This window comes from Malaclemys terrapin, chromosome 8 (assembly GCF_027887155.1).
Source record: "Malaclemys terrapin pileata isolate rMalTer1 chromosome 8, rMalTer1.hap1, whole genome shotgun sequence".
Taxonomy (NCBI): domain Eukaryota; kingdom Metazoa; phylum Chordata; order Testudines; family Emydidae; genus Malaclemys; species Malaclemys terrapin.
The window spans coordinates 12,020,984-12,033,869 of record NC_071512.1 but is presented as its reverse complement, the minus strand read 5'-3'; the positions used below and the strand labels follow the sequence as shown (position 1 = coordinate 12,033,869).

Below are 12,886 nucleotides of genomic sequence, written 5' to 3'. Positions count from 1 at the left end.
GAGATTGTTCCCCTCCAGGCTAACATTCTAAATTGTTTACTTTTATGTCAGGATGTTATGCCCAGGCCCTAAACCCCAATCCAGCAAGGAGTTGGACCCCTGCTCCTGTTTAGAGCCCTCTTGAGATCCACTTGCGTGCTGCTCCTTGCAGGATCGGGACTCTGCTTTACAAACTTTCTCAAGAATCTTGCCTCCCCTACACCCCAGGATTCTAATAGGTAGGTGGTGGTGTTCTTCCTTCTGAGTTATAATTGCTGCCATAGGTGCTGGAACCAGAGGTGTGGAGGGTGCTGCAGCACCCGATGGCTTGAAGGGATTTCCATTATATAGAGTTTGGTTCAATGGTTCTGAGCATCCCGACTATAAAAATTGTTCCAGCACCCCTGATTCCTGCACCAAAATTTATGGCATTTATGTTGTGGGAATTTAAGTGGAATCTTTTTGCATGTAAAACAGAAGTGGTCTCGTGTTTCTTATAAACCCTGGGTCACTTTGCAGAAGAGAAGAAGTCCCTGTTGATGTCACTGAGAGTTTTGCCATTGACTTCAACCTGAACAGGATCACGCACAAGAGAATTCTGCTGTTATGTTAGAGTCATTACATTCTGCATCCCTAATATTCCTTCCTCTTCATAGAATCATAGAATCATAGAATATCAGAGTTGGAAGGGATCTCAAGAGGTCATCTAGTCCAACCCCCTGCTCAAAGCAGGACCAATTCCCAGCTAAATCATCCCAGCCAGGGCTTTGTCAAGCCGGGCCTTAAAAACCTCCAAGGAAGGAGACTCCACCACCTCCCTAGGTAACGCATTCCAGTGTTTCACCACCCTCCTAGTGAAATAGTTTTTCCTGATATCCAACCTGGACCTCCCCCACTGCAACTTGAGACCATTGCTCCTTGTTCTGTCATCTGCCACCACTGAGAACAGCCGAGCTCCATCCTCTTTGGAACCCCCCTTCAGGTAGTTGAAGGCTGCTATCAAATCCCCCCTCATTCTTCTCTTCTGGAGACTAAACAATCCCAGTTCCCTCAGCCTCTCCTCATAAGTCATGTGCTCCAGACCCCTAATCATTTTTGTTGCCCTCTGCTGGACTCTTTCCAATTTTTCCACATCCTTCTTGTAGTGTGGGGCCCAAAACTGGACACAGTATTCCAGATGAGGCCTCACCAATGTCGAATAAAGGGGAACGATCACGTTCCTCGATCTGCTGGCAATGCCCCTACTTATACAGCCCCGTTTCAGCTGGATGCCCTCTTTTTCTCGCCTAAACTATTGTGCAGTACGTCGTCTGCCTGGCTACTGTGCTTGAGGATTTTTCAAGAAAAAATGATACTGTATTGGTGCTCAAACAGGGGTGGACGGGTAGCGTTATATTACTGTAAGCTATTGTTATTATGACATGATGAAATACATTGGTTTAGGAATGAAAAGCTATAATTAACTACTCAGTGGGAGACAAAATAAACCCAAACTCTAATACCAGCGTGGACTATTCCATGTAATGAGGGATACAGGAATCGTGCTACGCTACAGCTGTCCAAAGAACGACCAAGTCCATCCAGTCCAGCACCAGCAAAGCAGGGGAGCGAACGCCCCCTCTGAAACCCCACCCACTTCAGACTCCGCCCCATCCATGCCCTGGCCACGCCTACTGTCGCAGACCGCTTGGGCCCGGAAATGCCACGTGTACGGAGTGCGCCTGCGCGGCGTAGCCGTCGGTGCTTCCGGTGTGTGGTTCCCTCCCTCCGTCCTCCCCCCAGGCTCGGAGCTGGGGCCGGGCGAACACAGGCAGAGCTGCGTCCGCTCCCGCCATGGCCCAGCCCGGGAGACCCCCCGCCGCCTCCGGGCACAGCAGCCAGAACGGGGCTGGAGGGGAACGCTACAGCAACGGTGAGGCCAGGCCGCCCGGGGCCGAGGGTCCGGCCGCTCCCTGCCTCGAGGCTGAGGGGAAGCTCGGCCGCTCCCCGGGGGAGGGCGAGGAGAATCCGTGCGATTCCCCGGGCGAGGGCAGGCCGGAGACCCAGCCTGGGGCCTGCGGCGCCTTACGGGGAGCACGGTCCCTAGCGCAGCCTCCGTGCCCGGCCCTTTGTCCGGGGATCCCCCAGAGAGCAGGCCCCGGGCGGTGGTGGGCTCCTGGGGCCCGGCGAGGGACTCACTGATCTTCCCCAGCTCCCTTCCCGCCGCCCCACCGGGACACTGAGGGAGCGGGCAGCCGTGTTGGGGGGTCTCCAGTGGGCGAGGCCTGCGTTTTCCCGGGATTTAGTTTGCCCCTGAGACCTCTGCGCTCCCCCACACTGGCCCCGTGGTGAGGCCGAGCGGGCACAGCTGCCCTGGGCGGGCCGTCAGAGGGCCAGGGTTCACGGGACGCCAGCTTGTGCTCAGTTTCAGGGTTTGAGTGGGGGTGTGTGTGCCACGTAGGACGTGGGTCATCATTTTGGATCACTTACGTTGTGCTCATCACTCCAGTATCGGAATACGCATCCCAAACTGGGTGAGTGGGGAAGGGCACGAGCCGTGTCCCCACAGATACACCCAGTGACAGGTTTCTGTGGGAAACTAACAAAACCAGTTAAAAAAACCAAACCCATGGGGAAGAAATGGCTCCTGTCTGTGAGGTTGTACGTGTGTGGATGGGCATTACTGAGAAAACGTTTTCCAAGTACCTTCTTTGTGGCATTTTGAGCAAATCACATTCAAATTGGCTACTGGTTTCATCACTAGAATACACACGGGATGTCTGTTAACCTGTTTTGCTTTATTCTGATTTAGCAACAAGCCATAAAACAGTGATTCTCAAGCTTTCGTACTGGGGACCCCTTTCACATAGCAAGTCTCTGAGTGCGACCCCTCCTTATAAATTAAAAACACTTTTTTATATATTTAACACTGTTATAAATGCTGGAGGCAAAGCGGGGTTTGAGGTGGGGGATGACAACTCGTGACTGCCCACATAATAACCTCATGACCTCCTGAGGCGTCCTGACCCCCAGTTTGAGAACCCCTGCCATAAAAAGTGGCCAGATCTTGAGTTAAAAGATGTTTGGTAGTAACATTAAAGATTTCAGTATCTGATTGCAAACAGCTTTGCGCATACCATTTCTCTTTATGTCCATCAGTAAGGTTATAGAGGAAAATAAGTTGGACTTTTAAGAAGGAGATGGGTTATTTTTAACAATAATATCAGGAGAGGACATAACCTGATCCCTATGAGGGGATGGAGTTCTCACTCTCACAAACCCCAATGCACATACAGTAGGTGGTCATGAGGCTTTGTTCTCTGGAAACATTAGGTGATGGCACAGATGGGGAATTACATGAGATAATGAGCCAATGGACTGTATTTGCCGTAATAGAATAGTATTTCTATAAAAATCAGTCTGTTTTAGCCCATTATTTGGTAAATAAGCTGTCATCCTCTGCTCACATTATAGTGAGAGATAAGTTTTAATAATGTGTGTATGGTCCTCAGACTGCTACACGATGCACATTGTTTTCTTTTCTTATTTTTTAGAAAAAAAGCCCTATTTTGTAAAATAAAGTTGTTGAGTGAGTGAAAGATTTATTTAAAGTATATCTCACCAATTATAGATTGCATTCAACTTTCTAAATTCAGAAGTCATTCATAATCTGAGTGTCTGTGACCTTTTGTAATGTAGTGTACTTGTGGCACCATGGTTATCACTTGCAGTGGGAGGATCCTGTAACTTTAGAGTAAAACACATAATGTAATTTTACTTTGCAGTTTATGCAAAAATAGTGTTCTTCCATTCAATAAATTGTATAATCTGAGAGCTCTTTGGTTTTAATTTTTTGTAAGCACTGATTTAGTTAATATTGCCTGGAGTAGGAATGGACTGGAGTTATCAGAGATGAGCCACTGACACCAAGGAAGAGAGAAGTTTTTAGCCAGCATTAATGGCTTATCTCCCCAACTCTTTTTCTTGGCTCTTCAGGCATTGTAGCTCATCAGTCTGTGCTTCTGGTTGCAAGCTGGACTCCCATGGAAATAAGCAGAACATAAGCAGTGTAATCCAATCAGGTTTTTCTGGTGGAGGAAGCTGGAGAGGAAAAGGCAGGTCCCATCAGGGCAAAGAGATGAAAAATAAAATAGGTACCTGGCTGCAGCAAAATGGCAAATTCAGAGGCATCTTGTAAGCAGGCCATGTTCTACAGTTACAGAATGGAGTCTGTTGGGCTCTGATTATGATGAATGGGGGTGGTTCATATCCCTTAAAGCTCTTGTTTCAGATTTTCTACACACTTGGGCAGATTTTACTGCATTGGTTTACACTGGATGTGGGTGAACTTTTTCAGACAAATAGCATATTTGACCAAAAGTGCAGTTTCAGATGTATCAAAAGTATTCATGAATTTGTGTCGAGTTCATCAAATAGTTTTGAGCAAGCTGAATAAGTCAAAACAAAGTATTTTGACCTGAAATGTTTTGTTTAACTTTCAGGCATTTTGATGAAAGCTAAAGAAAGGAGGAGTAAATTCACAACATGGCTTGAGGACATGGTGAATTTGTCTCTTTTATAGGCGTTAGCCCAGTGATTGGGGTACTCAACTGGTATGTGGGAGACCTGGGTTGAATTCCCCCCTCTGCCTGCTGAGGAGAAGGATTTTGAACCAGAGTCCACTACGTTGCAGAACAGTACCCTAGCCATGGGGATATTCTGGTGTGTAGTGCTTTCTCAGTCTTTCTTCTTGATGTTGTTCCACTTTTATAAATAGTGATTGGAGCAGGGACTGCAATTTGGGTCTCCCATCTCCCAGGTGAGTGCCCTAAATCCACGTCGGTAGAGTCACTCTTTCCTTGGTCCAATGATTATTTACAAATAAGAGAGTGTCTTTTGTACTTGCAAGTAAAGTTACTATACAACTATTTACCTTTTTAATATTCATAAAACCTTACATTTGCTATATTTACAATATATCAATATATTTGGAGCCAGTCAATTCAATGACAAAACAAGAATGTACGAAGCACAATCCAACTATGTATATTAAATCCGTATCTCTTTGTAAGCAACTCTCTACTTTGATTGGTTAACTTAAAATAACACACTGGCATTTACTTTTTTTCAGTGCACAAGTATTGTTCAAACGGTCTCCAGAGATAAAATGTCTTTACATTTGTTTGTAGATAACAGTGAAAAATATCATCTTGAGGCTTTCATTGAAAATTGGACTGGCAAAAGTAATATTGAGTTGTATTCTTCTGACACCATACTTTCCTTTTCATAGATTTTTAACCTAATCTTCATCTCCTTCCCAACCCCCCCCCCCAACAAACTTCTCAACAGATTTATTTTTTCAAGGTGTTATCTTAATTATAACTTTCTCTTAAAATACAGTAGTACATTAAACAAAAACAGTTCACTGTCATGTTTCTAGCTACTGTATCAACAGCATTAAGATGATTTGATGACATCTGATTCTTATCAGGGAATCTGAATACTGTATTTTTGTTTGAAAAGTAGGTGTTCAGTGATCCAGGAATGATTCTCATGCAACTGTTCTATATATATTATGTATTGTAAATGTTGATCTTATCACTGAAGTCATGGGAGAACTGAGGATATTTTAGTTATCTATGTATAATGAAGGGACAGAAGTTAGAGGTTCTCCCTCAGAGACAGAAGTGAGGATGCATTGAGCAAAATAATCGATATATTCCCTTCTTAAGATCTGTCTTGAAGACTGAAACGGTGAGATTCCAGTTAATACAATTTGACCTAAACAGCTTGAAACAGCTTTTTTGCAAACCTCAGAGATAACCAATATGACTGTTTCCTTATTTTTAATACAGTATAACAGTTAAAATACTATGTTAACTTTAAGGTTGCTACTGTGTATGCACATCAAGGACTGCTTGCTTAAAAACCTAAGCATTTAAAGCAAAGGTATTTTTTATAGTCCCTTAAATGGGCATGCAAAAATCACATAACATTTTTATAAACTTGAGGTATTGGAATGGGAAGTCATTCAGAAAGACACAACTTGACTACGAATAGCCAAAAACAGTTCAAGAGAGAACTTGTGACAGAAAAATAGTTGTAATGTCAACTGGGATACAATAGGCAGCGTATTTAGATCACTCAAAAACATGTCACTTGGCGATATATATCGCCTCCCTTCAGGGTGGGGATGTGTGTCTAGTGGATAACATATGGTGTGTACAACTTACAACTGTGGTCTTCAGTTCTGAAATCTTGAAAAACAATTGTTCCGATTCGGAATGAAAACTTGAAATTTCCTGTGGAAAGCAAACGCCGAAGATTTCATTTCACAAAAATCAAACATTTATCAGCTGTCTGCCACCTGCCCATAAAAAAAAATTCCCCACCAGCTATAGTCCCAACATTGTGAAAATAAATAATGTAGTACTATTTTCCCTTATTGTATCTAGTTGTCATCTTTAAAATATGGAAAATGAATGATGTCCTAAGAATGTAAATCATTCTCAAAATGGCTAATGGTTTCATAAACTGCTTGCTTCTATATATTTTCTCCAAATGAATTCAGTTTAGTTCAGCTATACCAGCCAGGAAAAATCTAAAAAGCAGATTAAATGCATAAGCTACCTTTTTTTACTTCACTGGGCAAAATTTCTGAGATTTTTGATGGCAGAATTGACCTCTGTGCCATGATCCTGACAGAGATGCTTTAAAAAAAGTATTAAGGAAAATGTAGCTGCTAATTGGTGTGAACAGCAGCTTTTAAAAAGCATTTTCACTCTTGGTCACTTCAGCATGTATACTCTGTTCGCCACCCTTCATGTGTGCACAACAGTTACTTGGGGAATCAACACAAATGCCCACTGCCATGTGAGTATGATCATACTAATATATGATTTTTCCCCTCAAATACATTTGGCTTAGCTGATTGTCACTTGGCTTTAAATGGGCAATAGAAAATAACTTTTCTATTAATTGGCTTCCAGAACTTGCATTTTCCAAAGTAAATGCTACATGAATAATATGGGGATGAGTTTTTCCTCTTACTAAAACTGACCACTAGACGTTTTCATTCTCAAGCTTGTGGGAAATATCAGTCATGGTTTATTACCTTAAGAACTATGCTGATATGTCCACTAACTTGTATGTTCCCCAGTAGGGTCAATCATCATGTTAAAAGGAATATTTCTAAATTGTTTCAAACTCCAAGCATATTTTCCCTGTCTGCCATCTACATTTAATTGTCTCATTCTGGTTTACCAGCCAGTTGCATGTGAGAGCATCACAGTTATGTTTGATTTGCTTTTATTGAAGGTCTAGCTTCTGGATGTTCAGGTGCAAACATCAGCCACGGATGATGGCCCATGTTCAAACCTGAAACTTTTAGAGAATATCAGGATTCTACTAGGTTGTCAGAAAAATAATTAAACAAAGATCTAGTGTATTAAGAGCAATTAATTATTAAGTTCATGTGTCTTATACTGCTCTCCGTATTCCTGGCTTGTTACTAAAAAGCACTTCATTACTAAGGGTCTAGTGGTAAATTCCCAGGGGCTGTAAATAAGTGATATGTTATTGGGAAGCTGGAAATTTCTTCTTGGGTACAACATTGACTCTTTGAAGGTTTTTTTCTTGTAGGTCCTGTGCAAAACTCACTGATGCATTCATCACAAATGTTAGATGGCCAAGGATTCAGCTCTACAGTTCCAGGATTATACTCGCCTCAAATACCAACAAAGGTTCCTGTACATCCATCTTCTGGACAATATAACTTTGGTGGTTCTCAGAATGTTTCTCCATTAAGTAATCAGGGATCTGGGCAGACTCTTAATAGACCACCTGTGGGACCTATTTCTATGGCACCTTTGCAACATGCAAATTCTGTTTCCCAGATGCTCCCTCCATCACAAAACTCTGCTGCTATACCATCATCTTCTAGTAGCTTCGTTCCTGGAGCTTATCCCCCAGCACTTTCAAACTGGCAGTATGGTCAGACTCCTATGAGTCAGCCAACTGGGTCTCAAACAAACCATTTTGCTCATGTAGCAGGAACATTATCAACCCAGCCATTATCATCATCAGGGAGTACAAATCCTGCAACAAGTTATCAGTATACTGTTTCCCCTGGAGGTCCTCCACTTCAAAACAGCTACATGAAACCAGGTAAGAAAGATAAACATAAGGACTCTTGTACAGTGGCATATGTTTGGACTGAATTATACATCTAGTTGCAAAAGTTGATTCTCACCTTAGCTGTTGTGGTTAAAAATAAATAAAGATCTCATTCTGCAGTGACTCCGAATAGTAGTGGGACTGCATTGTTGAGCTAGATGCTCTGATGAAATGCAGTTTAGAACTACTTGGAGAACTTCCATTCACTTCAAAGAAAGTTCCACGTAGGGAGCAGGCTCTTAATTTTGTGTTTTGGAGAATCCTGCAACAGGCATTTGCTGGGAATTGGCCTTTCTCACTCATTGTCTTGTTTAAATTTGTTTAATACTGCTTATTTAGGTCAAATGTTTGCATGTCTTAATGCTTTCTAGGCGTTCTTTCTCACAGCTCTGAACCTAGAGGTTCTTTTCTCCCCACCACTTAACACCTCTTTGTGGTAGCTACCTGCCTTTTAAAAAAGGAAGAGAAGGACTAGAAATATAGAGAACGGAGGATTGGCAAAAATATGTCTTATATTTGTGTGTTGGGAAACAGGTATACAGTACAGAGGTTGGGTAAGCATACATGGTACCTATATGCCTTTTCGTGCTCTTCTGAATGATGCCTATTTGAACATTTGCACACTTGGATCAAATCTTGGGCTCTTGCGATTTTCTGTCAGTAGGGGTGTGTGTGCAAGTTGAAGTTTTGTTAGGATTCCTGTTAATCATTTAATGCTGGCAGTTCTCAGCATGGCCTTGGTTGGAAAGTTGCAACTTGAACTCCTTGAGCATAGTTTGTTGAGTCATACGACAGTCATTCTGAAATACAGAAGCCTGGTATGTATGTGCGTTTGAAAGGAGAAGCTGGGAGAAAGCAGTGATGCTACAGTTCAGTTCACTCTAGACAAGGATGATTTGTTCGGGAAAACACAACCAGGCACACAGACTTCATTGAGCACAGCACAGATATCAAAACATACATTAGCAAATAAAATCTCACTAATGCTTCTCTCTTCCCTGGTAATATGCACCAGCCATTCTCCGATCTCATCACTGGCTTCTATTAGTGGTAAACATTTAACATTTTGTGGTCATATTTTCTTGAATGAATTTGTAACAAGCTATAATAGTTTCTTTAGCATCGTTCACTAAAGCAAGTCAAGTATCTGGAATAGTAGCCCTCAACATTTTATGGGAAGTAAGAAAACATGAATAAAGTGATATGCATATTATTGTTAAATGGAAAGCTTAGTATACTTCTTGATAGAAAGCTTCCTTATTCTAAATTTCTAGTTTTCATTCCATCCCAAGTTGTTTGTCTCTAGAAAGTTTCTGAGAAGAGAAGTGTGAAATGGGCTATAAAAGTGATAGAGCAGCAAATTATTAGACATATCAGCTCTTTTTTTTTTTGTGCCCTATGATATGCAGGTGACAAAATTTGCATAACACTAACTGCTGACTTTAACCATTTTGGAAACACAATACAGATGCAAACCACTTGTACAGTTTCAGTTCACTACAGTTTTATCATCAGGTTTCTACTATCCAATTCACATCCAGCAGTTCCTTTTCTAATTATTCTTCTACTGAGCACAAGTTCCTGTTAATGGGAGTAGTGTGCTATCCTGCTATAAAATTTATTGCAAATCAAAGCAACTGGAATGCTAAAGTAAATATTTTCTTTGTGGATGACTTTTAAACTCATGTTGACTGATGTGTCAATAAAAAGAAGAACAGGAGTACTTGTGGCACCTTAGAGACTAACAAATTTATTAGAGCATAAGCTTTTGTGGACTACAGCCCACTTCTTCGGGTGCATATAGAATGGAACATATATTGAGGAGATATATATACACACATACAGAGAGCATAAACAGGTGGGAGTTGTCTTACCAACTCTGAGAGGCCAATTAATTAAGAGAAAAAAAACTTTTGAAGTGATAATCAAGCTAGCCCAGTACAGACAGTTTGATAATAAGTGTGAGAATACTTACAAGGGGAGATAGAGTCAATGTTTGTAATGGCTCAGCCATTCCCAGTCCTTATTCAAACCGGAGTTGATTGTGTCTAGTTTGCATATCAATTCTAGCTCTGCAGTCTCTCGTTGGAGTCTGTTTTTGAAGTTTTTCTGTTGTAATATAGCCACCCGCAGGTCTGTCACTGAATGACCAGACAGGTTAAAGTGTTCTCCCACTGGTTTTTGAGTATTTTGATTCCTGATGTCAGATTTGTGTCCATTAATTCTTTTGCGTAGAGACTGTCCGGTTTGGCCAATGTACATGGCAGAGGGGCATTGCTGGCACATGATGGCATATATCACATTGGTAGATGTGCAGGTGAACGAGCCCCTGATGGTATGGCTGATGTGATTAGGTCATATGATGATGTCACTTGAATAGATATGTGGACAGACTTGGCATCGGGGTTTGTTACAAGGATAGGTTCCTGGGTTAGTGGTTTTGTTCAGTGATGTGTGGTTGCTGGTGAGTATTTGCTTTAGGTTGGGGGGTTGTCTGTAAGCGAGGACAGGTCTGTCTCCCAAGATCTGTGAGAGTAAAGGATCATCTTTAATGTTAATCATGCACATTAAAAGGAAACTAATTGCACAGTGGCTTTCAAACTGTGTTCTGCGAGCCATTGATGTCCATGAAGATACCCCTTGTAGTCCACAGGTGGAGGGAAATTAAGAAGTAGATTGTTGGGAGAAAAGGCAGACCTTGTGAGACTGGTTTTTCAGAATGGTCTACAGAATAAAAATGAAGGACTGTAATAGCAGAACTCTCATAGCCATAATGCAATAAAAATTTTTCCTGAACTAAATCGGTTGTAGTTATTTGTAGAATTAGTGACATGTATTGTCTTTAAAATTAGATTGCATAACTTAGCTTATTGGCTAGATGCTTCTTGTATTTAGTGGGAGCAAAGGTTTCTGCTAATGTTGGTAATGTACCTTGCCCGAAGCTATCTGTGTTGGCAAAGTCTAAGGTAAAGGAACAAAATGGAAGTAACTGTGATAAAGATCTACTTTTGTTTGATGTCACCACTACAGATACAACTGGAATATTGAATGTTGTTTCATAAGTAATCAAGCAGATAATTTTTTAAATGATCAGTTAAGTTTGTGTAGTTTGGTCTGACAACTTACCTTATGGCTAAATAATCAGTGTACTATAGAAATACTTCTAATATATTTTAATGTGTGGCCACATGCTGCCCATCCTGGTGAAGACCTGATGTACTGACAAAAGTTGGTGATTGATCCTTGGAGAAGATATTAACTATTTCAAATTTAGTTAATGCCTGACAGTGCACTTGGTCCTTTTAGAGACGAATAGACCTACCACTCTCTGAAATGGAAAAAGGTGCTCCTAGGACAACTCTTAAGCATAAAGTAAGAAATTAAGGTCGGGATGGCAATTAAATAAGTAATTATCTTTAAATTATCCATGAATGTCCAGGAAGGGGAAAATCTTCCATTGGCTGAGGTGGGGAGAAAGTTACAGAAAAATGGTATGGTCTTAGAACTTTTGTACATTTCTCTAACCTAGGAAGATTAACACTTGATGTGAGCTTTTCAATATATAGATGCTAATAAATCTTTGTGTAGTATCCTTGACCTAGAGTATTTAGTTTCAAAACAAAAATCCCTTGCATTGCAGAAGTATACTTGGGCTGTGTCTCATTACTGCAGTATTCTCGGTGTAAAATCTTTTTTGACAAGTAATTAAAAAATCTAGAAAATACGCATTTCTAACAATGACAACTTAGCATCAAATCATATAGGTGGCAGATGGACATCCTGTCAAGGGAAATTTGTTTAAAAAAAAAAAGTGTGAATTTATAGGATCATCAGATGCATAGTATTGACATAGGCTGGCATTTTCAAAGGCAACTCTTGTGGTTAATGTGCCTTATTAATCGTCAAACCAGGTAGTGACATAGATCATGGAGCTACAGAAGTCCCAGTACTTAAAGATGAGAAGAAAAACTGGCTAACAGCTGTTAAACTTCATGTGCTTCTTTTGGGTTTCTATAACTTGTGCTGCTCTTTCCACTGAATAAATAAGATTAATATTCAGATTGACCTGTATGTAAGTAACCATCTGTGACTCTTCAGTCAGTTTAAAGCTCTTGAAAATGAATTATCTCTACAGGCTCTGTTCCTCCACCAGTGAATCGGCCTTTAGCTTCAGCATTCCCTCCTGCTAGACCTCCTCTAGGACCGCCTCCGGCTGGAGGTCCACCTTTAGTGAGGCCATCGGCAACCCCAGTAGGACCGCCTAACAGCAATCTACCCCAACCTCTGCTAAATTCAGCTACAAACCAAGAAGGTAAGGGATTGATCAGTTCTATTTATTTGGTATTTCCATATCAATATAGGTAATTGTAAATACAGAAATTAAAGTCACTCAGAATGACTTAGTGAACAGAAACTTTTGGCTGCTAGAAAACTCTTTCCCATGATTTCACTGAAGTAACTATGCTTCAGAACTCTTCCATTTTTTTTTTGATATCTGAATGTTTTCATCACCAGTACTTCCAAATGATTGTTAGAGGATCTTTTTTCTTAAACTTCAAACTTTTTTTCTTTAACTTAAACTTAGAGGTAGTTCAAATATGAAATGTTTCCCAAATATCAGTTTCTGATACTATATTTTCAGAAGAACAAATTTATTTCATGTGTGTTGAATGTGTTGCAATGTGTCTGTGAAAAAACTGTACTAATTAATGCACTGATTTTATTGCATTGACATAAGTTGAGAATTTGACAT

At 40.9% G+C, this 12,886-nt stretch overlaps 1 protein-coding gene across 3 annotated transcripts in view; it reads left to right on the top strand.

Moving 5' to 3' along the window:
* The window catches only part of SEC24A (SEC24 homolog A, COPII coat complex component), a 54,058-nt gene that overhangs the window by 1,519 nt on the left and 39,653 nt on the right, over positions 1 to 12,886 (top strand). For 2 of the 3 annotated variants that reach the window (XM_054036815.1, XM_054036814.1), the window contains exons 1-3: positions 1,732 to 1,891; positions 7,600 to 8,124; positions 12,269 to 12,445. In XM_054036815.1, coding sequence (XP_053892790.1) covers positions 1,813 to 1,891; positions 7,600 to 8,124; positions 12,269 to 12,445 — 781 coding nt within the window. In that variant the 5' untranslated portion in view covers positions 1,732 to 1,812. Of the gene's footprint in view, positions 1 to 1,731; positions 1,892 to 7,599; positions 8,125 to 12,268; positions 12,446 to 12,886 lie in introns of those variants that run through there. The other variant, XM_054036816.1, reaches the window with a different exon arrangement.